This window comes from Monomorium pharaonis, chromosome 2 (genome assembly GCF_013373865.1).
Source record: "Monomorium pharaonis isolate MP-MQ-018 chromosome 2, ASM1337386v2, whole genome shotgun sequence".
NCBI lineage: Eukaryota > Metazoa > Arthropoda > Insecta > Hymenoptera > Formicidae > Monomorium > Monomorium pharaonis.
Genome location: NC_050468.1, coordinates 29,570,610 through 29,595,124, shown reverse-complemented (window position 1 = coordinate 29,595,124; position 24,515 = coordinate 29,570,610). Strand labels below are relative to the sequence as shown.

The following is a 24,515-nucleotide window of genomic DNA, read 5'->3' as shown; positions in this document are numbered from 1 at the left end:
TATCAACGGTGAAACTACTTAAGCGGATAGGTGTAAGAATTCTTTGAGAGACAGAAAGAAAGAGAGAGAGAGAGAGAGAGAAAAGGAAAAGAAAAAAAAATTGGGGAGATGTATACTTCCACATCGGCCCAGTAATCCTCGAGCCAATTGTCATCTAATGGGCCTCTCCCAGTCTTTTCCGACACGTACAGCTTGGGATCCTCCTCCTTCACGTAATCGGCCCCGTATGGCTGATCCTTGACAATGTCGATCAGGTCTTGGGAACAGATTGTCGCGGATCAGTAAGCCGAAGTAAATGTAACATTTATATTATATATTTTTAATTATCAGAGTCAACAGTCGTTTATTAAGGGCGACGATAACAATAATTCGTTCATCGATACTCGTGAAATCAATCGATCCGAAAGGACAAAAAAAAACGAACGACGAGCATTCGCCTGTAGTGATCGGTAAATTGTACGAAAAAACTTTATCGGGAAATTTATTTGAGAAATATCACGAGGTTCGTTCAATTGCGTAACGACGAGCATTTTACGTCACGCAAAAGTTCACGGTACTTTTGTTTTTCAGGTTCAATTAACATCGCCGCTAAATGGCACATGGCGCTCCGGTCTAATCTGATCTAGTCTAATCTCCTCTTTACCCACGATCCTGTTCCTGTAATCACTCCCGGTGAGGTTGAAGACATTCTCCTGGTGGCCGTCGTCCGGGAAGTAGTAGGTCTCGATCTCGACGGAGAACTTCTCCACGAACGGGCACGTGTACCGGGTCTTGGTGTACGGGTACGCGTTCCACGCCTCCTCCTTGGCGATCAGCGCCGACTTGGGCAGGAGGCTCTTGAACCAGCCCGGCAGGTGACTGCCCACGTGGTAGATTTTATGTGTGTACTGCCCGTTACCGCCCGGACCGTTGCTGTACGGCTCGTTCTCGATTATCTCCACGCCGCTACCGGCACCCTTGCTCTCCTCCCGGGACTTTTTCTACGCGAGTCACAGAACAGACACACACACACACATACACACGTACAAGACGAATGGTTATTGATCACTTAAGAAACGCATTTGCCGCCGACCATAAAATCTTTATTCTCATCTTTATCGATGGTAAAAGACGGTCGCCGTCGCAGAAGCATATACGCGCGACAAGGTCGCAAAGAGGAAAAAAAAAAAAACAGAGTGAGGAAGGATAGAGACGCGCGTGCAAGATAACTGCAAGGGACCAAAAAAGAACGAGGAGAGAATTTAATCGCGTCAGAATCGTTACTGACCAGCGTGCATAATCTGCTCCGGCGAATATGCATAATTTATTATAATTGATAAGTAATATCCAATGTGATTCCATAAAGTCAACATTGATATCGTGTAACGCAAATAAACTCCGCAGAAAATAGACAAGTTGAAATAAATCAAACTTCTAAAAAAAGAAATCTGAGATTCCCTCGCGCGCCGCTTCGTCTAAAATAAACTCTCTGTAATTTGCGTCCAGCTTCCGTCAGTCAAAATCTACATGTTTCCGAATTCGCGTAAAATGTGCGTAAAACACAAATAAATCTCAATATTGGTCTACAATAGCTGGAGTAAGCGTGGCGTAAGAAGTGAGACTAGGCGTAAAAGGGTTAATCCAAGCAAAATAAATTATTTTCATTTCGTCTTACTCCTACTTACTCCCGCTTTCCTTAACGCTCGGTCAATCACAGCGCGGAAGGAAATTACCTTACTCTTACTTCTTACTCCATGCTTACTCCAGCTATTGTAGACCAGGCCTTAGAGAAGAAGGTATTGCGGCTATTATCTCCGTTATAAATTTTAACATTTAATTACACATACTTCCTCACTCTTTTTTTCAATTGGAGCTATTATTCCAGTTTCTCTTTGACTCACATTATGTTTATTTTTATTAATAAATATTCGATGTAATAAATATGTTAAAATTTTGAGTTTAAAATCTTTTGAAGAACACTTTGATAAATATAATTGTTAAGTTTGCAATTTAAAATATTGACTATTAATAAAGTTATACAATAGTATAACGTGTAAATAGATGGCTATAATATCACCTTCTGCTCCACATAAATTGAGATTAATTACTATTCTCCTCTCTCGCAATACATGTCAATGTGACTAGATAATCGCGATAATTACCGCTATCATGTACAGCTGAGCGATTCGATATTCCTCTACCGTGAGAGGCAACGGTATGCGATACTCCTTGATCAACATTTTGTTGGAGCCTGTCCTGTATCACCCGTGCATCTTCGTAAAGTACATCTCCCCTTCAGAGGTACCGGATGCCGCCGCGACGTTCGACGTCTTCGCGACATCTCGAGGGATCTTTCTCGCCAGGAATCATCACGAGTGACGTCTCCATTTTGCGTCGTCAAGTGTAATCCTCTCTGCAACTGGTAGAAGAAAAGATATCTTCATATCGTGTTACAACGATCTGAATTTAAAGCGGCGAACTACGATTGGCGCAAGATAGTATTCGAGAACCCTCCGCGCGATTCCACGCGCTCGTATCGAGTAATAACGATCTTGGTGAAAGTGGCCCCGCGTGGAATAAAAGTGCCGAAAAGGGAGTCAGTAAAGGGAAAGATAAAAGGCAAAGCGCGAAAGAAAATTATCTATTCTATTCTTACGGGAATCATACTCAATGATAATTTGCATAATATTGTAGATAAAATTGTATATAAATAGAGATGCGCAAACTATCCGAATACGAATGGAATCGAATCGAGTGAGATTTGATTCAATTCGAATTGGTATTTCTATTCGAAATTAAATATTATTCGAAAATTTTGAATGTAAAAGTTTCGAATCACATGTATTGACTGTAAATCTTATAAAATCATATTTAAAGTGACTTTCATGTCGTGCATTCAATTATTTTTCTTACGCAGAAATATTTTATTGTTATTTATTCAAATCTGTTGTCTACTATGTACGCAAACTTTGTTGAAGAGTTCCCGGTATTTCCAGGAATTAAGAATTCCATTTAAGAGTTTCCTTAATACAGCATCAAAATCAATTTACGATTGTCTTTTAATATTCCTTAATCACATAAAGTCACTCGAGTTTTGAATATTAAATTTCAGAAAATACTGAAAAGAAATAATATGAACTAAATAGCATATAACGATTTGGCTGTAATAAGTTCACTACAAAGAATACGAAACGTGATTAAACACAATGCCAATTTAAAACAATGTACTATCCTTTATTGTCACTAATTTTTTAATAAAAACTCGCGAGTCACACGAGAATGTACGTGAATGTTGCATGAATGTGTATGCCATATTTCTTGCTAATTGATTGTCGACATTTTGTATTATCAAAAATTTTAAAAAAAAGATAAAAGAAATAATTTCGTCGGAGAGAACTAGCATTTACATTTAAAGTAAAATTCCAAAAATTTCCCTGTTCTAATAAAATTCCAGAAAAATTCACGATTTTCCAGAATAAAAAAAATTCACTAAAAATTCTAGGTTTTCCTGTTTTTTTTCCCCGGTAGTACACATCCTCGTTGTTAATTAAAAGTTACGTTTCAATAATTCAATTAAATTTAGTTTGATGAATTCAGTTTAATCCAGATAAAATTTTGTTGATTCAGTTCGATTCAGATTCAGAACAAAAAATGAAATTCGATTCTATTCGTCAACCCTGATTCGCGCATCTCTAAATAAAAGTATGTTCTTTCAATTTTTAGAAAGTAATTATAAAGAAAAAAATAGGCTCAAAAACACAAAATGCATATCATAAGCATAACATAAGACTGTTGAACCAATGAACATATCCAGTAAAAAGTCATTATATTTACGTTAAATACTCATTAGTCTCATATTACACTCATTAGTCTCATATTACACCATTAATCTCATGTTACACTTATGCTGTATTTTTTATTCGGGTTTTAACAGTAAAAAATGCAGCTTTAGTCGATTAATTTCTTACAAAAAAAAAAGATATTAAAAATTGAAGAAAATTAATAGGCAGAATTTCTCATATTATTTTATCCAAGTTATGCGCCGCTGAAATTTCTTTGATTTAATTAAATTCTTTGACAGCTCATCTTGATTATGAAATACACACACACAAACGTACACACGCACGCGTTGCGGCGACCACGTCGATCGTATCGCAAGCTCGAGTTCAGCGATACGTAAATATCGCATCCTTTTTGACGCGAATATTTACCGTGCCGGAAACATTTGCAGTTCCGGTTTTAGCAATAAGTTAAAAGTAACCGTTAATAGTCGACAATAGCGAATGATAAATCCGTGTCTAATTAATAGAACAAGTTCAAGTTCGCCATCGACGCAATTAGGTTTTTAGCGTTTGGTAAATAGTACCCGTTTATCGAGAAACACTTTCATGGCAAGGCCATATGTGTATACGGCCTTGGTGCACAATTGATAGCTAAGCGGAATAATAATGGATTGCCTGTAATGTCGAGACAACAATTATACGTATTTCGAGTGCTAAATCGAAAGCTATTAATTACATCGTCAACCATCATATAAATTATCACGTAACCTCGATACTTTTAATATTCCCCTTCAAGTTGTAACAACAAAAACGTTTCTTAAAAAAATCACCGCACTTCAAAACTATTTCTGCTTAATCTCAGAGAACACAGAAGAACAATTTTCGTTAATTTCATACCGCAAGGATGTCGTATTTTAATCTTGCACGAAAGTAATAATTACCCCGTGTAAATCGCCGACACTGTTAACTTTCAGACATATAATAATAATTTCGAGAACGCGATGCCCCGCATCCAGGCAGAGGCAATAAACAAAACGGAACGTTTATTTATACGACGATCGGTGCACAGGCGCTCGCTATACTTGAATTTTACACCGCGCGGAATTAGCAACCCGGGGATTACGCGGCGCAGATTGGCTCGCTCGCAAAATCCGCCTGATACTCATATACGTTATGAAACTACGTCAGGTCGCCCCTATGGAAGACACGTATACACGCAAAAGTGCAAACTTTAATCGTCGTTTTCCGTGAGCTCCCGTTTTACTCTGTGCGAGAGCGGTGGATGCCGACGATAACGTCGAACGTATATCATTCACGGCACCGCCGGCAATTATAAGTGCGACGTAGTTTCCAGAGGAGGACACCCTCAAGTTTCCTTTCTTTTTTTTTTTTTTTTTACATCTTCCTCGTGCCCTGATTACGATTCGTCTCGCAAATAAGGGAGATACGCGGGAGCTGGACACGCGAATCCGTCACTTTGGTTATTTAGAATCCACCACGCTCATCGAGCGGCAGTTAATCCTTTAATCTCCGAATTCGCTTCCATTCGTCGCGCTTCGCATAAGCGCGAGAAATTGCGACGAGAATTCAATTTGAGTCGATTTGGCACGCGATTTCCAGTGAAAAAGCTGTTTCGCTTTATGGGTAATTATTCTTTTCGAGCTTATTCATATTCGAAAAAAGATTTTTATTTAATCACTTTCATTATACGTAATAAAAATAATTTGATAAATAACTTACATATATGTACGTGCATTGTGTGTGCGTGTGTGTATAATCATATACACATATTTATTACGTAAGAATAAAGCTTTAGAATGTTTAATCAAATAAAATTACTTAATCAAGAATAAATTTCAAATAAATACAAATAAAATGTAAAACAGATTACTGTAATTAATAATACGTGTTGGAAGAGAGTTTTTAAAGTCTCTATATAATAATAAATAATTTCTTTAAACACAAACAATTTTTCAACTTACAATTAGTACAGTATAATATACATTATTTATTAAACAAATGTAAATGTATTCTTCACAGAGAATATATAATAACTTGCATTTGCGTCAATAAATTACTAATGAAAATTAATGCGGTATGTCATATTTATTACAATCCGTCTGGAAACCGATCGCAAGAGTGACGAGTTGGCGATATTAAGCTCAAGAATTTTCTTAAAATACAATATAGGAAATAATAAAGAGGAGACAAACAACGCAATTACAGAATAAAAATAAAACGCCACCGCAATTCATTAGAGAAAAAATATCGTGTTCTTTTCTTTTTTTTTTTTTTATACTGTATACATTCACGTCGATCCAATTAAGAGGAGGAATGTACGATCGAAAGCCCCCTGGGGCAAAAGACGGACGGTCTAATTTACCGATAAAGGGGTTAAACAATGACGTCAAATGATGCGAATGATGTCACAGCGGGGACGACGGAGACGTGATTGAAGGGTACTTTCAGAGGGGGAAGCGGCTCAACGGCCACGACCACGATGACGGCTACGAGGACTAAATGACATCGAAAGGCACGGAAACACACACCAACACGCAACACGCGAACACGGCGACGCGCCGCCACCGACTGACAGCGGAGCGGAAGGAGGCTGCCTCGATTGGCGGCGCGATCGCACGCGCGACTCGTCGAACCCGCGAAATCGCTGCCGGCCAATCGGAGCTCGTGCCTCGCGACCCGACGAACCCGCGGGCAGGGCCGTAAATTAAACGGCGCCAATAAGCAAACGTGTTACTTCACAACGAGGAGCGGTTCCGCGCGTGTAACGATTTTACGCGCGACGCCGCGTGGTCGAAGGGATTTACGGTAATCTCGATGGGGTCTCCGAGCTGCACAATTCAGCTCTTTCTTCCTCACTTAATTATTAAAGGATCTATAGGAAAAACTCGCGCTCTACGTTGCGGAGACATAAGATACGCGGATCTTTCGAATCATTCCGCGTTTGCGACGCCCTTTTACATTTACACCGATTAGATATTACCGGTGCGCTTTCATACCATAAGGATTGTGTCATAACTCGCGATGTATAAAAGTGTAATATGTAATAAAATCCCTCGTTAAAAAAAAAAAACGAACAATATAGCGAGAGCAATTTGCTGAAGGATTTTCCCGTCTCCAGAGATAGGATCCAGGATTCAGCCATCGACCATCGCGATCTATCGTAAAACGTACGAAAGACGTAATATCGACGTACATCCGCTGATCTCGCAAATGCAAAAGCGTAAAGAGAGGGTGTCGTGACGATTCCGGAATGACAGCCCGGTGATAACTCCCGCCCCCACCCTCCTGTCCGCGCGGCGGATATACGGTGAGATCTCGCCGGGGATCGTTTCCAGATAATGGAGACGTGATACCGGAGATTGTTGTTAGATAATAGAAATGTGACGCCGGGGTGGTTAACTCGCCACTGCCCGGACGACTACCGTCCTCCGCCGCCGTCGCCACCCCGGTCTATTGATCGCCTCCGAACGGCCAAGAAGGCGCGAGACCAGCTGCGCCACTCGCGCGCCGGCGAACCTACGGAGAAGGCGAGACCGAGAGCGGCGTCGCGACGCCGCCGCCGTCGCCGCGTCCCGCGACTCCGCTGACGGCGTGCGCGATTCGTCTCGTCTCGTCTTGTCTCCGCTGGAGTCACCTTAACCCTTTCGGGATTTCCGTTGCTTGTCGTCGCTCTAATTCGATATAGTGCGATAGCGCTTGAAAACATCTCGCCTTTCGGGAACTGCGTTTCCGAGACCAAGTTTCATCCCCTTCGAACGATCTATCTCCCTGCCTCTTCGAAACTACATCTTTCGAAATCTCATAACTGCGAAAAACTGTTGGTTTCCTGATTCTTTTTCTTGCTTAAATTCGATACAGACGCAATGGGAGAGATCGTTTTTTTTCCCCCTCCAAAATACGCAAAAAACCTCTACAAAACCTTGAACCAAAACGTTATACATAAATTCCATTAAAATATTTATTCTACTAATAAAAAATTTATTAAAATTAGTCCAATAAATTATTTTATTATCATGATATTTTATTTGTTCTAACAAAGAATAATTCGTTATATTAATAAATTTATTTATGGTTAATAAAAAGGTAATATTTATGCTATTAACAAAAAGTTTATTGTATCAATAAATTTTAGTTAATAAACGTCATACATTGATACTATAAAGAATATTTTTTTCAGTGTAGAGGTCTAGATAACGGAAGATATAATAATGTACAGAGAAATAATTTTAACAAAATCGAATTTTTTAAAATTGAAACTTTAATACGATTTCAAACATCCAATTATTTTCACAATAACAATTCAAAATAAATAAATGTCATCAAATGTCGGACGCCAGGTGAATAATGAATTAGTTGCAGCCACTTTACGCAATCGAGAGACTTGCTTCTATTAAAATTTAATATTTCAAATCCGATCAAGTCCCCTTCGTCCTTCCCCGTCGTCTCTCTCTCTCTCTCTCTCTCTCTCTCTCTCTCTCTCTCTCTCTCTCTCTCTCTCTCTCTCTCTCTCTCTCTCTCTCTCTCTCTCTCTCTCTCTCTCTCTCTCTCTCTCTCTCTCTCTTCCTCTCTAGGATGACAAGAACCGATAAAAAATTAAAACGAGCGTCGTGTGTCAGCCGATAAGCCATCATGTTCGTCGTTATTTTCAGTTGCCACTAGCAGGATCAAGTCATTCTCACGGCTTCTGCTAATTGCCCATTTTCTTGGGTGCGTTCGGATCTTCGACTTCATAACCGAACGGCCGTATCGGATTTTTCACGGGATTATGGAACAACGAGTGATTGCCATCGCCCCAGGGAAACGGCTGTTGAAAGAAAAAGGGAAGGCTATGGATGTAGATTTCTGAGCGAGACTATCTATCACGCGTATCGAATATTCGCGAGAATAATATTATTTTTCAAGGTAGATTCGATCAAGATTGATTTACTGTGTAAATAGGAGAGGAGCAACATTAATTTCACGGTTTTTTTTTCACTTCTAGGGAGATAAAAATATTAATTTTGCCTCGAATTACTGAAAAATGGTTTATACGGTTGAGAGATGTAATAAAACTGAAAAATCGTTCTGTTTACAAATCCAAAATCAAAGGAACAGATCTTTCTTCCATCGTTCTCTTGAATTTTACGAAATGTAGGAAAATATATAGTGAAATTTATAACGCGTAGGCAAACTAGAGTAAGATTAGTGAAATTGTGGGACTTCATTAATCGATAATCAAGACTGCAAAGAAAATAGGTTTAGTTTTCAAAGAGAAATAGACCACTGTGATAATATAAATGACGAAACAAGAATTTATATAAATTGCCAGAATTTAATCGCCTTACAAAATTTAAAGTTGGACTTTTTAGCAATAATATTTTCAAAATAGATTCAATCAAGACTGATTTGTTTTATATTTTCATTGTAAATTTAAAAAAAGGAGCAAATTATATCTTTATGCTTTCTTTATGTTTAAGTAATACAATTCAAAAATTCTTCATTCTAAACCGTATAATTTAGTGGAAAAGTCATCGTATTCTATATTCATCTTCAAATTTGATCAATTGAACTCAATATAAATTCCGTGAGCAATTTGCAACGCAATCATTCCACGATGATTTTATACATTTGTATAGAATGAATCACAGGCAGTGAATCACAGGCTTGAGTTTTAGAAATTTCTAAGCGGAAAAAAAAATTTTTTCTGCTAACTGTTTGATATTAAAGGTAACATTACATGATGCAATTTTTTTCTAAATGAAATAATTTCTAAGATTTAAAGGTCACTTTTATTTTTTTTTATGTAATTATATAATTTTTTATAAAATAGGGTTTTTTTAATTATTCTGCATATAAAAGTACAATATTAACCTTCTAAGGCCGAACGAGATACCCATGTCCTGTACATTCAAATACGTTAATATATACTGAAATTTTATAATTAAAGAATTTTATCAATAGAGTTGTCTCAAGTAGACTTTGATGAAACTGTCTATGCTATCAAAGTCCATAATTCATCAATGAGCCCGTTAAAAAATAATAATATAGTGTCAACAATGTGAACAAAAAAGCGCGTGCACGTTGCGCTTTCTGAAAATCGTCCAATTTAATTCATCCAATTTAAAGTAAAAATATTTTTTAAGATATAATAAATATAAATTTATTAAAAGTGGACCTGACTAAATAAATAAACTACTTAAAATTGCTTCCCAGACTTATTATGTGCAGGAGATATCGTTTTAAAGTTAAGACCCATATTTTAGTTCAAAAAAACTAAGTTTTTCTCGTTTTTATGCATTATAACCGACATAACTTTTAATCAGAAGTATAAAATAAATAATTTACGCTGTCAGAAAAATTCTACAACTCCTATAAAAACCTGAGCCTTAGAGGGTTCAGAAATATCAAAAAATCAATAATTTACAGATATTTTATACACGTCGTTGTGGCACGTTTGAAAATAAAATATTTAAATTATTGATTTTTTAATAATCATATTTTAATACTTTTAAGCAATAATAAGATAAAAATTAGTTGTAATAAGATAAAAAAAGAAAACAATTACTTTTCGAAAAATCATGTACCATGTGTATGATATAGTATAACATTTTTAGAATAATTGTATACAAAATGCTCTACAACTGCCATGTCATTCATCAATAATTGAAAGTCTCTTTGACAACACATTGACAGATCAAAAATCGCCATTTGTACACGGAGAAAATTTTACTACGTACGATAATAGCCAGATAGATAAAAGACAATTTCAAAGAATTATAACATAAGTAGTGCAAATACTATGACAATTCGAAAACATAATAAAATTTTTTATAATTCCTTCCTTGATTCGCACTTACTACTTGTTACAGTAATATTCGAGGTAAAATTTTCTCCGTGCAGTGTCATAAAACGAGACACTCGGAGCCGTGTTCACGCGAGAGGCTACGTTCGCGAAATCGGGCGGATAATGCACGTAGAAAGAAATTTCTTAGGTCCCGTTTCTCCCGACAGTTCTGACAAACGGGGTCGACTAGAACCTTAGTCCGACGATACATGTACGGATAATCCATGTACGGCTCCCTTGGTTCCTTCATTTTTTCTCGCTGCCGCACATAAGTGACCACCGACATGATTACGATCAGCGGTGCCGCGACGCAGAGGGACAGCATGCGCCAAAATGCAAGCTTGCGTGGATCTGCGTTCAAAATGCACAATCGGTCGTGTTATTATTTACATGCTGATTAACGTCAGTATCGCCAGAAATTCCACGGCTAAATTAAATAGCGTTGTTACTCGTCATATTTCCCGACGGTAAATTAAATTCGTGTCGAGCACTCGATCCGTGAAATGTTCCTTTTATGAACATGAAATATCGAAATGAAGGGCGGAATGTTGAAATAAAGCAAATTCAATTAGATTTCAAAGTATTAGTAATAAAATTAATTAATTGTATTCAAATTGTGTTTTAATTTGCGGAAAATTGAGAAAAGTAGAAATTCAATTAAAATATAATTTATTTTATTTTATTTTCGTATGACATTTAATAACTTTTGCCTTTTGCATTATACGTTTTGTTTAATTTGTGTATTTTAAAAAATAATTATTTTAGCTTCTGTATATTCATTATACTCCCTAAATTTCAAAGGAAAAAAAATATTGCCACTACAAATTTTCGAATAATTTCAAAAAGTGAAAGTTCACTCTGCAAAGGGGAACTTTTTACTAGAGTGGAAAATTATTAGAAAAATTGTAATAACGGTATTGTCGCTCTTTGAAGTTTAGAGAGTGTGGTAATAAAAAAAAATTACAATAATTTAAACTTCATGTTTCATTTTTCAAGAGTGATACACACACCCTAACCTCTCTCTCACTTTTCCGTACACATCCGCCATTTCGATAGGTCATACGTAGTTCATAATTCTAATCTCGAGCCATCTAAATCTCACGTGCCGTCAGAATTCCCGGTTCGCAAATTTATCGGGAAAAGTTCGAGATGCGCGCGTGGAGAGAAATTCACAAATGTCATACTGGAGTGCGGTACGTGATAAGTTGGCGGTGGAGGACACGGCGGCGGCGTCGGGGGCGACGAAGGGCACGGTGGGCAAGGAGAGTCGCAGCGGGAATCATCATCCGTCGTCTCCGGCGGCATGGCTCGCGAGTCGTAATCCTTCGATCTCTCAAACATACCGTGCTTTCGCCGGAATGTCAGGCGCCGCAAATCGAACGGCCGCCAAATACGAGCGAGGGACGTCATGTTATGCCTCGCGTATCGCCTTAGGAATCCTCCTCGTTGAGGCCTCGGTGTCTCTCGAGGGAAATTCGGGATGACAGATGCAACCGAATACTTAAGAAAGCCCTATAACCACAGGAAGGCTGTTTCGGCTCGAAGCTACCATTATGACTATCACGCGATAGCCGATTCAGACATGGATGGTTCGGCAGCGGAAAAATGAATAACGAAATTGCGAAGAATATATATATATCCAGTATACATATAGATAGATGAATATTGAATGAAACAGTGGTGCTATTCGGGATTTGTGGGATTTCGGGCTTGAAATTGAAATGTGTAGAGATGTACGAATCAACATCAAGTTCTTTGACGCCAAATCAAATTGAATAAAATTGAATTTCATTCCGTTGTTCAAATCCAAATCAAAATTGTACGAATCAAACTGAATTGAATTAAATCGAATCAAATGTAACTTTGAATTAATAACCATAATTATTATTATGTTATATTTTAATATATAAATAAAAAGATTTCTATAAACAAATTTTGTAAAAAAAATAATATTGATTATACAAAATTTTTTGATTATATAAAATTATTTAAATACGATTTTATAAGATTGCCAATATATGTGATTCGTAACTTTCAGATTTGAAATTTTCAAATAATTCGAATTTGAATCGTAGCGTTTCCAATTCGAATCAAATTGAATTTTACTTGATTCGATCCAATTCGTATTCGAATAGTTCACACATCTCTAGAAATGTGACGTAACTATGTCTATCTATTGCTGCTCCAACATCTCATTTCATAGTTGTTTTCCCATTTCATAACGCATTCATAACGTGCGACGCTTATTTTCAGAAACGAGAGTCTGAGAGCGTTAAAAGTTTTTGACGTGTATTATTTTCTAAAAGTGCATTATTATTATGAAATGCTAAACAATTGTAAAAATTAAACGACAATTTTAGAATCTTTTCAATAAAATTCAAAGATAAAAAATCGGCTGCAGAGCCAAGTTAGTTGTTCTTGCTAACATTTAATAATGAATAAAGATGAAGCGATAAACATAAATACATCATATATATTTTCCAATAAACAGTTTGGATCTTAAAGTAATATCTCCTTTTCAACCCTAAAATTTAAACAAATTACATGTCAAGTGATAAGAAACAAAATACAAAAAGATCTAAAGATCTAATTTGGCACATTTATTTGTAATTAGCAACAGCAGCTAGCTCGGCTCTCTCTCTATTCATTTTTTCTTACCTTTAAATTCTAAGATACTAGGTCATTCTTAATACATAAAACTGTAATCATAAATACATTAATATATGTAATAATATAAAAGTATAATTTTATTCGTACATTTTAAACATACATATATAATTAGTACTCATATATAAATTTACTACAATTATTACAAAACAGAGTGTGTATAATATTAATAATATTATCTAATCTAATAAGTTTTTCGCATTATATTCGATTATGAATGACACACCTTAAAAATTTTTTACGAGACTAGTTTATGAGGCCAAGCGGCGCACGTTACGAGAAAGCAGCTACGAAATGAAAAGTATAAACGGCAATGGGCATGAAACACCAGTACATTTCAATTTCAAGCCAAAAACTACAAATTCTAAACAGGATTGAATTACAGTTATTTTCCAGGTCGTGAGCATGCGGACCTCAATACGCGCAAATGCGTTCGAAATGTAAGTAGAATTTACAAAAGATAGAAAAAATAAACCTGGATTTGTGATGACACGTGCGTTACTCGGGTTAATTAATATAGCATCCGACGTTGCCTGCGAGAAGCCTTAAAAGCAACGTGCAACAGTTCGATATGCGCTTTGCCGCGCTGGCGACGCGGATCTAACGAGACATCGAAGAAAATGTTGTCCCGCTTAATCCCTTTGGAAGATGAGATTAATAGCGAAGTGCACTTAAACGCGAAGACATCGCGATCACGAACGGATGCGTCGCGTGATAAACGGGTAACGCCGCTTAATCCGCACTTTATCGACACGCCACTATGTCTGGGCCAGACGGAAACTGGTAAACAGTCCGCCACCTGCATATCGCAATTCCCGGGGAAAATATTTCCATATTTGCCACTCGCAACACATATTCCTCTCGGATCAAGTATTTTCTTGGAAATTCGCTCGCGGAAAATTTGTTTCTGCAAAACAACTCTTTTTTTATTCAAACACGCAATAACAACATGACTTAGTATTGTGAACTAAAGTTAAAAGACCAATCTGAGAAACAAAAGAACATATAAGAACAATATAATTATTATATTATATATATTATTATACGATAATACGTAATTATATTACGCACGTAATTACATAAGTATTAATTTGTAATAATATAATAATAATTAATAGTAATATGATTAATAATTATACAGTACAATAACACATAATTAAATAAAATATACGTAAGAAAACTTATTATTTAATTATCAATTTAATATGAATAAAGAAAAAGATTCTGTATATATACATAACGTTTTCTAAAGAAGCAAAAAGAGGAATTGAGGCCTAAGTCGCAATATCTGGTGCTCTATTTGGCCTTCCATTCCCATGAAGAAGAATTGAATATCGAGCGAAAGAAGGAAAATAAAATTGTTTGCGAGCCGACGATAAAGGGCTTTAATTCCGTCTCCGGATCTTTCGTATGGCATTTAATTACGCTTCTCGAATGTCTCGAATGTGTCGCTGCGGCCGAAAAATGGAAACTTCAAAATTTGATAGAATCGCAATCGCCGACCTTTGATCTGACCTTTCAAGGAAAGTGCGATTTGTCGGGGATTCCATGCGCGCGCGCACACAGTACGATATTAATACAATAATTGTGCGAAAATACCAAAAGGCTTCGAGCATCGATCACCCGCAGATCGTTGAGATTATTATTAACCCCGACAGACATGGGTGTTTTTTTGCCGATAAAATAAGAATGTCCACTCTTAACTTATTTACACAGAAGTGTATTGGCCATCGATTTATAAGCCCCGTTTTATAAGACTCTCCGTCCCCCGGGCGCATTTGTTATAGTATTTGACCCATATATACGAAGAGGGAGATTTACGATCCTTATTCGATTAAACTTCATAAACTTGATTTTCGTCGGAATGGAAATCCATCATGAATTATGCATGATTTCCGTCCCGTTGACGCCTCGCCGATGTTTATTTGTTTTATTGATAAATATGTATGAGAATATGTGTCCCATATATTAAGTGCTCGGAGCGCACTCATCGATTGGCCGAGTTCGCATTAATATCTCCTACTAAACAGAGGACATCCGAAATGTCAGTTTTTTTCCAATTTCGTTTGCGCTCTCGCGGATGATAGAGAATTATCCCGTGGACGAGCAGAAACAATACCGCCGGATTCGCACGGGGCTGCTTCCTGGGAAACGGGGATACGTCGATGCGACTTGCGCGGCAACCTTTGACATTTCAAAAGGGCGGGTCGAAGTTTCCTTTCCACCTACCCTCCGAGGGTAGGCGCACTCCCGGTGTGACCCAACATCCGGCCGAAATGTATGTACGACGCATAAAAGATCTACATGTTAATTTGTTGTACTGCAAACGAGTTTCTGCCTCGTGAAAGTTTAAATAAGACTTTAGTGTATCTCGTTAATCGTCTACCCCTTTTTTTTTTCTTTACTTCCTACGATCTTTTCCAGTAGTCAAACGTAATACATCCTCCCTCTCCCGCATGCGTTTTCGTCATGGTGACATTTATCGCTACGAAAGTACACAAAAAGCGCACAAAAATGTTTAAAATGCATACCACGGTTTCGCTCGAAAAATAGATAAACGCCTCCTTTACCGTTAGAATTCTCAAAAAGCGATTTGTATGACTTTTTGCGATATAAAGATGCTTGCGACTACTAGCATAAAAGACTTCTACCTTACATTTATCTACTTCGGCTTCCTCTTGGAGTTGAATATAAATACAGAATGCTTCATAGAGTATGAGTATTTGATTTAAAAAAAGCAATATTCTTTATATTAGAAAATATAAAAAACAATGTAATAAAATTTCATTGTGTTACATATGTCATACATATATATACATATTTTTTTAATATTTTGTCATCAAATAATTAAAAAATATTATTCTAATTTGAAATATATTTATCAAAGTATTAGAGCCGCTTAAAATTAACTCCAAAATATGATTTTTTAATATACTTATGTTTATAAAATTTAATTTCCTGTGTTTCAATCAGTTATGACTAGTATATTATTCATATTTCGATGTATTTGTTATGTATGTATATTTATATTTGCTAAAAATATTAATGTATTATTATTATATATGCATATTTAAATATATATGTAAAATAATAAGTAAAAAAATATATAAAATATTTTTTAATAAAAAAAATAGTATTATTTGTGCTTCAAAGATACACATATATTAATAAATATATAAAAATAGAAATTATATAGAAGTTATATAGAAATAAAAGAATTTCATATCTGCAATTAATTGTTATAAAGGAGACCACTTGTTAAATCGCATATATCATGCGATATATTCAACAGTTTGCAGAATCAAGAGACCATTTCAAAAAATCTACGAAACAAAGCGGGACAGTTTCGCAAGAAATAAAAAAAAGTTCTGAAAATAGAACAAAAATTCTAAACATTTATAGCCGCAAAGAATTAAAGAATGAAATAAAAAATTAAGAATTGCAAAATCGAGTGTTTCAAATTAACAATTTATCGGAAAGAGCTCTTAAAATAGAACAAAAAATTCAATAGATGCAAAATTAAGTATTTACAATTTCATAAAGATTTGGGAAATGGGCAACGGATAATTTTTCGAAATCTATCCCTTATCGCATGCTCAATCCTGAAAGCTTCTGTGGCTGTTATTTCCGTCACGTATTTATATTAACCGCAAAGAGTTCTCGTTTCAAAGCACGGACGCTGTCGGGAAATAAATGTCGATCACGCTTCTTCAGTCAGATCACGCTTCTATTTCTAACTGCTGCGGATCATAATTAGTAGTGGACATGTGCGGCTTATCATACTTCATCATTGAGCCGCGCAAACCTAATTGCGTCGCTCGGCACGCGAGAATCTCCGAGGCCGCATCGTGTGTGACACGTCTCCATTAACCGCAATGCAATAACAGGCTCGCCATATCGCGTAATTGAACAAACGGAAATCATTGAAAGTGCTAAAGTAGCATTTTTTCTCCTCAGTTAGGCTCTGGTAACTGTCTCTCTGCGATCACATTTCGTACTGTTTTTCTATCGCTAAAAGTTTAAAAGCGATCTTCTTCTGACAAGCAGATATATAAAACTATCGCTTTATCATTGTCATCTGTCATTTTGATAAATAGGACATTTAGAATAATAACAAGAATAAAGAGCAGAATATTTGATACAGAAAAAAAGTTAGGAAAAAGGAAGAAATATCAGCAATACAAACGTAAAGATGTGAATATAGATAGATAAAGAAACAAATCCAATCATTCTTTTATATTGTAAACGAAAATCTCGTTATTATCTCTTTACCATTAAGCTTATTACATTATTAAGCCTTCCGGCGGAAAATTGGGGCGAGCCTATACTTAATCGATTTTCCAAATGTCTGACGTCACTCATGACGTCTCTTAAAGAGAGAGAGGGAAATAGTTGAAGTTCGCTCTCGTTCAATCGAGGCGACGTCAACGTTATGATGTCCGCTATCGTTCACGTCATTTAACGAGAGTGAAATAATAACGAGACACAAGTACGGTATTTATACTGGACGTCACATATGCGCGACATTTCCCACAAAAGAGGAATATTAATCGCAAATGTCAAAACCGTTCTAAGTGTAAAAAGTGAGAAACGCTATTGCGCGATTAAAAAAAAATTTCTTTTCAAAATAATAACAGATACAGTTTAAACGCACAATAAATGTAGTAAGCTACATTCGCCTCGGTTAAATCGTTCTATGTTTGCACATTTGTGAAAATAAAATTAAAATTGCGATTGCGCTAATGGTAACTTATTGTAAGAATCAAAGATTTGTAAAATTTCCAGCTAAAATTATTCGTGGTAACGTAACTAAAAGAAAAAAAAGATTCTGTAGTAAATCTAATTACCCACACAGCACACATCTTTCAGAAAGCTTTCTGAAAGATATCGGAAAGATATCTTCTGTCAGATATCTTTCAGAAACCTTTCTGAAAGATATTGTGCTGTATGAGTAGTAATATTAATGGTAAATAATACATAACAAATTCTTATTAGACAATTATAATATATTTATAATTAGCAATACAATTAAAAATGTGCGCACAAGATCACTTAATAAAGAATTCATTCTAATAAAAAGTAAAATAAAAAATGAAACAATTAAAAATATTTAAAGAATAATTTATATAATTATTTGTAATAAAATAATATGCAATATACAATTTGCTAATACAAAACACGTTCTAAATAATTATCTAAATAATTATTCAGAAGTGATTTTATTTATATTATATTTGCAGATTCAAATAAATAATTTATATAACTATTGTTCTATATGTTTATATATGTATACTTAACTGTCTCTGTAATAAAATAATGCATAATAACTTGTAATAATTACCTAAGACAAAAGTTTCTGATTAACTATCTAAATAATTATATAAAAGTGATTTTATCTATAGTAGTATTTCTAGATTTGAATAAACGATTTATAGATTTAAAATCTAAATCTACAATTTGTTAATGTTGCAACTATTACAAAACACTCTGTAAACATAAAGATCAAAGATCTATCTAAAGGATATGCAAATACAAATGTCAATGAATTTTGAATTCATGAAGTCAAGTATCTGTGAATTCATGAATATGTGAACAATTCGTGGTGACTAATCGTCCGAAATATACGCAGCAGCATTGGTGAAATAAATTATAACTTCCAGAATTGCCTTAAGCAAATATTATTATAAATCACATTATAAAGTAATTATACTATAAATAAATTATATTAAATTAATGACATTCCATCTCACAAATACTGCATTTTCTAAACTGTGATGATAAATTCAATTTTGCTAATTCGAAGTTCAATCCCACGTACTTTGTACAAGATAACTTGAACAAAGATAACAAGATAACGGGTAAATTGTAAAGTAATTAGAAGGATTCTATTAAATTATTTACACTAAGAAAAAAATGTTGTTAACTTGACAAAATTTTTTCAACTAAATTAAATTTCTTTACTTCAATTATTTAACTGAAATACTTAAACTTTAAATCAAGTATTTATATGTTTAATTAAAATATGTGAATACTTGATAAATACTAAATAAATTTAATTAAATTAAAAAATTTAGTCAAATTAACATTTTTTTCTCAGCGTACGAATTATATTTAAAAAACGCGAGATATTCACACTAAGAAGAAAATATTGTTAATTTAAAATTTTTCAACTTGATTAAATTTATTCAGTTCAAGTATTTATGCATTTAACTTAAATACACAAAGTATTTGAACTTCAATTTAAATATTTATACATTTGAATAAAATACATAAATATTTAAATTGAAGAAATTAAATCAAGTTAAAAGATTTAATCCAATTAACAAATTTTTTTTCACAATGCATTTGCGTATTTACATATCTACTATTTTTAATATGTATCACAAAATTTTCAAATTGATGGAACGGATAAATTCTCTTCATCCGTAAATATTATTTTATTTATCCCATCTCAATAAAAGGAAACGGTATTTTGTTTCATTATAAGCAGCATGTGATTGATGTAAAGAAAAGAAACAAAGTAATAACTGTAATGTGTGGCTGAAGCTCTCACGTGGGAGAACATTTCCCAGAGAGGGAGATAGATCATGTTCTACATCAAAATTTTCTACATATTTGTCACACGTGCCCTCCCTTCCTTTCAATTTCTTTAGGTCCCCGCCACCCCTCCCTTCTCCGTTCCTAATCCGTCTCTAATCCTTTCGTACGTCACTGTCCATCATCATCGATCACCGGAACGCAGGTTATCAAATTGTTCGGCGATCTTCACCCCGCACGGCGCGATAGCCCGCGCCGTTTCGCAATTCGCCGACAATTTCCTGGAGTTTCGTGCGCCAGGCATACGCAGCAGTCGATTTGTCGCTCGGTTATACGCACTTGGCCCGAGACGCGCCAATCGATCGTCGACTTACCGATTTTATCAGTGGACTCCCTCCTCCGATCGCCGATCAGGTGCTTCGATCGCAGGTGTACTCGCGGGGATTCACACGCGTACGATCACGCGCGACGATCGTGCGGTCGCAGGCAAAGTGCTCCCCGGCATTTTCACGCGACGACTCCTCGGACGCGACCAAGGCGAGACTCTGCGTGTTGGAAATGTTGGGATATCATCTCGGTTGATAAGGCAGTTTCGTCCGACGCCTGCGCGTTATGATTAGACACGGCAGTGCCGTATGTAGCGTTTTAAAAATCTTTTAAACCCTGATATTTTTAATCTCTCGGAACTTTGGACTTTCGACTTCGGGGTCATCTTGAATTTGTCTCGAATGTTTATACGATTTAACTTTAAAATATCCTCAAGTTTTCATATTCAACGATTCTATAATATGATGTATTTTCTACACTTTTAATTTCGTGTGTGTGTGTGTATGTGTGTGTAGACCTTAATTGTAAACATTTTTTATTTCTCGATATTTGAATCTGTGGCTTCAGTATCGTGAAAATTCGTTCTTTCGTGTTCATCGAATGCTTGCAGCACTCAGTTTCGAAATTATTCAATTTTTGCTTTCTAAATTTTTTTTTAATTTTATAAATTTTATAAATAATTTATAAACAATATTTTATAAACTACCTATCCTAAAATTCGCGAATAAGAATACAGCAAGAAAGTTCTTATTTATAGAAAATAAAATAAAAGTTGTAAAGGTTTATTTAAACAGTAGTTTTTAGAGATATAAAAGTTTATAAAGTTGGGGCTAATCACAAACTACATTTAGATAGTCGCATGCCCGTAAGTGCATCAGATTGAGCCGATGACTATTTAAACGTAATCTTTGATTGACTAGCTTTGAATTCTTATAAAAATTTACAAGCAACTACATAATTTTTCGGAAGAACTTTCTTACTATAGTATTTTTATCCGCAAATTTCAATACACCCTATATATTTATAAATAAATACATATAATTATAAAATTTCTTGAATTTGTATATATGTATAAATTTTAATTACATTATTTTTTACTTTTCGATTTTTTGGCCTTAAATTCGTTGAACATTTGCATCACTAAAATTCTTCAATTCTTTTAGATCCTTGAATCTCCTTTGCTTCATAGAAAATAAATCGAGCATCACAATATTTTACAATAATTGGTTAGATACCTTCGAAAGCAATAAATGGAAGTCTCGCAACAAGACAGCGTTAAATAAATGATAAGTATTTGATGACACAATATCATGTTTTCGTAACGCTATTCGTGGACAATTTCAGAGGTCAACTACAGAAGCGGCCAATGATTATTCGCTGCGTACGCAGGTCGCGCCGGCGTGTCAGCTGTTTCATTCAAAACCCACCATGACGACTCCGTACCGTTCAATTCACAAGAAAACAATCAAAATTAAATGTAAGGCCCAGTTTCACAACTTAATTTTTAAAAACACAGTTTAACTAATCATGTCCAATAAAAAAAATTTGCTTTATATATGACAATAAGTTTTTCTATTGGACGTTATTAATTAAACTTTGACTAACAATAAGTGTAAAACTAAGCCTAAAGCCCGTTTCTACCAACATAGATTAACTTTAATTTCGGTTTAACTTATTATCTTATTCTAGTTCTAAAAAAAATAAAGAGTAAGTTAAATCGAGATTAAAGATAATCTATGTTGGTGGAAACAGACCTAAAAGATTTATTTTAATGTTATATTATTATGCCTTCTATAATTCAATAAATACAGATTATCATAGATAAGAGCATAACGTAAAACACGATTATAACAATTTTTTAAAGCCTCTGCAAATAATGAAGAAAAAACTTCAAAAAAAAAAGATATTTACTTTTGTGAAACTATTTTCATCGTTCATATTTTAAAAACTATGAGATCTTTACGAGGTTTTCGAAGAAAAGCAACTGTAAACTAATTAAAAGACCTCCTAAGGCTCGTATCTGCGACATTCGTCGATTTACAAGAAACATAATTGTGTTACCAACAACGAGCAAAGATTTATGATCAAGAACGGAGAAAAAGTGAGGGTGCCCTCGAGCGACGGACGCCCCTGCGCCCTTATCGCTCTAGTTACGTCACTGGTCGTCTAGCCTTGTCGTCACGCGTCGTCGTCGTCATAATGAAAATCCGCCAGTTACAGCCGGGTTGCAAGGGAACGTAGGTCTCAGTGTGCGAGCGGCTTTTCCTCCGGAGGACAGCGACAGCAGGGAAAAAAAAAGGGCGGCAGGTGCCTCGAAAGAAGACATCTCGCGAGCGAGGTCGGTCATTTTTCGAACCGGTGCACGCGAGAGACGCGAAAGTTGAGAGAGCCGAGGGCGGCGCAGCGCGTGTGGAGGCGGAGCAGGGCCACCACACTCCTAATCGATCCTCTCGGCGACGCAGGTAATACCCCGGGTGTGCCCTTGTTCTCGCGCCGGGGTGAACTGCGGCGACGCGACGTATCGAAGCCGCGGCGAGATTCGGGGGAAAGGAAAGAAAAAAGAAAAAACATACGCGAAATGAGATCGAACATGGGAGGCATATAGATGTCAAAGGTTAATTCCTAAAGTTGATTCTTGTTTGAGGTAGAGAGTGACGTGGATGAATCCCGGGGTCTCGCGAGAATCCTTATTCTCTCAGCATATTTTACAATATTTTTCAATATATCCGGAAGATGAATGTCGGTGGGTGATCCGGCGAGGTATACGCGCAGAATTGGAAATGAGGAAGGCGAGATGAGTATCGGGGGCATCAAGACGCTCGAAAGACATTTCAATTTACATACTGTTACGGACACGACGGAGAAAAAAAGGGTGGTTTGGGGGAAGAACCGCTATCAATAATAAGGTTCTTCGCGACGGAGAAACGATTTTCTCTTTTTCCTCGTCCCCATCCCGGCGATTTCGGGGATACCCCTGGTGACCCCGCAGGAATCTGACATTTACGCTCGTCGTGACGAATGACCCACCCACACTTCGGTATACCACCGTTAAAAAAATCGATAGTGCTGAGGAGGAAGGAAAAAATCTATAGCAGAGAGAAAGATCCTATGTCTGTGCGAAATACCCGTCGCGGTAACTATATTGACATTTAATAACAGAATTATACCGAATTCTCAATTTAAATGAAGGACCCATCCTAATATGCAAATTATCGCCGAAGGACAAGTCGTGACCACAAGAGACTGTGAATTCAAGTAATTTTCGGTGACTCATGAATCGTTCCCGTTCCGCAATATTTTTACACGTAAAACTATCACGAAATGCGTTTTGTCGCGCAGTTCTTCGTCTTTATCGACGACCTTATCGGCGAATAAATTTAAAAAAAAAATCGAAACATTTAAACATTGTGAAGATCGAACAGAAAGCAAAGAAGCGCGTAATAAGGAATAATTTATTTTTGTTCTAAAAAATGAGAACAGGGCAATGTCGTTTCCGGTGTAGCTTAATGATCGGGTGAACCATCTATTTTCCAGCGAAGAATAAAAAGAAAGGTGGTATTAGAATCATTGTATATACAACTTACGATATACATATATGTAGATTTTACGAGCCGTAATATCTTCGTTACATTAAGTTATATTAACTAATGAATTCTACACGGAGAAAATTTTATAGTAGTAATTACTATGGTAAATAGTAAGCGCAGACCAAGGAAGGAATTGTGGAAAATTTTACTATGTTACTATATTTTTCATCAAATTAGTATTTACACTACTTATGGTATAATTCTCTGAAATTTCTTCTATGCTCCGTAGCTACTATCGCATCTAGTAATTTTTGCTATAACATTTTCTCCGTGTAACGATTATGGAACCTGGTTTCATATTTCCTGGTTCCATAAAATGCATTTCCTTAACAACCCATTTTTGCTGTGGCGCTAATATGCTAATACAATAGTCGATATTTGTTATGGCATTTTTACTTCTGAGCATTTTTTAAAAATTTTCGAGATACGTTTTATTTAGCACTTAGTTTTAACATTGAATTACATACTTCCTCATTCTTGTTAAACTTGTACGTACAGTCACACGAATATAAATATACTTTAAATGTTTTTTTTTTTATTATTTAATATTTTATTCGGCTATACATATTTTGAGCAAAGTAAAACAATAACATGGAATTTTGCTAAGGTAGCTTCGTAAGCATACTGATATTTTAAATATAATACAGCTTTCTTTTCGAAATTTTATATCGAAATCTTACATTAAAATAATTATTTTCGATAGGATTAGGTTTATTGTACACAGATAAAATTTTTTTTTAATTGATTAATAAGTTTTGTTAAACTACAACGTTTTGGCTTTAACTTTAGATT

General features: G+C 35.5%; 3 protein-coding genes across 19 annotated transcripts in view; 1 reads left to right on the top strand and 2 right to left on the bottom strand.

Annotated features, from left to right (window-relative positions):
• The window catches only part of LOC105838502 (protein retinal degeneration B), a 70,282-nt gene that overhangs the window by 19,495 nt on the left and 26,272 nt on the right, over nucleotides 1–24,515 (bottom strand). For 10 of the 15 annotated variants that reach the window (XR_004962318.1, XM_012684109.3, XM_012684107.3 and 7 more), the window contains exons 1-4: nucleotides 20,184–20,395; nucleotides 2,142–2,398; nucleotides 644–980; nucleotides 117–256 (exon numbers count right to left, since the gene is read on the bottom strand). Coding sequence is in view for 13 of the 15 variants with exons in the window: in XM_012684109.3 (XP_012539563.2) it covers nucleotides 117–256; nucleotides 644–980; nucleotides 2,142–2,219 (555 nt within the window). In the remaining 2 variants the exon portion in view is untranslated. Of the gene's footprint in view, nucleotides 1–116; nucleotides 557–643; nucleotides 981–2,141; nucleotides 2,399–6,144; nucleotides 7,772–20,183; nucleotides 20,397–24,515 lie in introns of those variants that run through there. The other 5 variants (XM_012684105.3, XM_012684108.3, XM_012684106.3 and 2 more) reach the window with 4 other exon arrangements.
• Nucleotides 8,021–13,365, bottom strand: LOC105838504. Of its 2 annotated transcripts, XM_012684115.3 has the most exons (3): nucleotides 11,790–13,365; nucleotides 10,799–10,956; nucleotides 8,021–8,586 (listed from the first exon to the last, which is right to left on the bottom strand). In XM_012684115.3, the coding sequence occupies exons 1-3, from the start codon at nucleotides 12,013–12,015 to the stop codon at nucleotides 8,470–8,472; spliced, it is 501 nt and encodes a 166-aa protein (XP_012539569.3). In that variant the 5' UTR covers nucleotides 12,016–13,365; the 3' UTR covers nucleotides 8,021–8,469. The 2 variants fall into 2 exon arrangements, with proteins under 2 accessions (XP_012539569.3, XP_028050218.2); XM_028194417.2 differs by lacking the exon at nucleotides 8,021–8,586 and having other exon boundaries at nucleotides 8,746–10,956.
• The window catches only part of LOC105838501 (putative glutamate synthase [NADPH]), a 40,462-nt gene continuing 36,804 nt past the window's right edge, over nucleotides 20,858–24,515 (top strand). The window contains exon 1 of one of the 2 annotated variants that reach the window (XM_036283256.1): nucleotides 20,858–22,474. The gene's annotated coding sequence lies outside the window, so the exon portion shown is untranslated. Of the gene's footprint in view, nucleotides 22,599–24,515 lie in introns of both variants that reach the window. The other variant, XM_012684100.3, reaches the window with a different exon arrangement.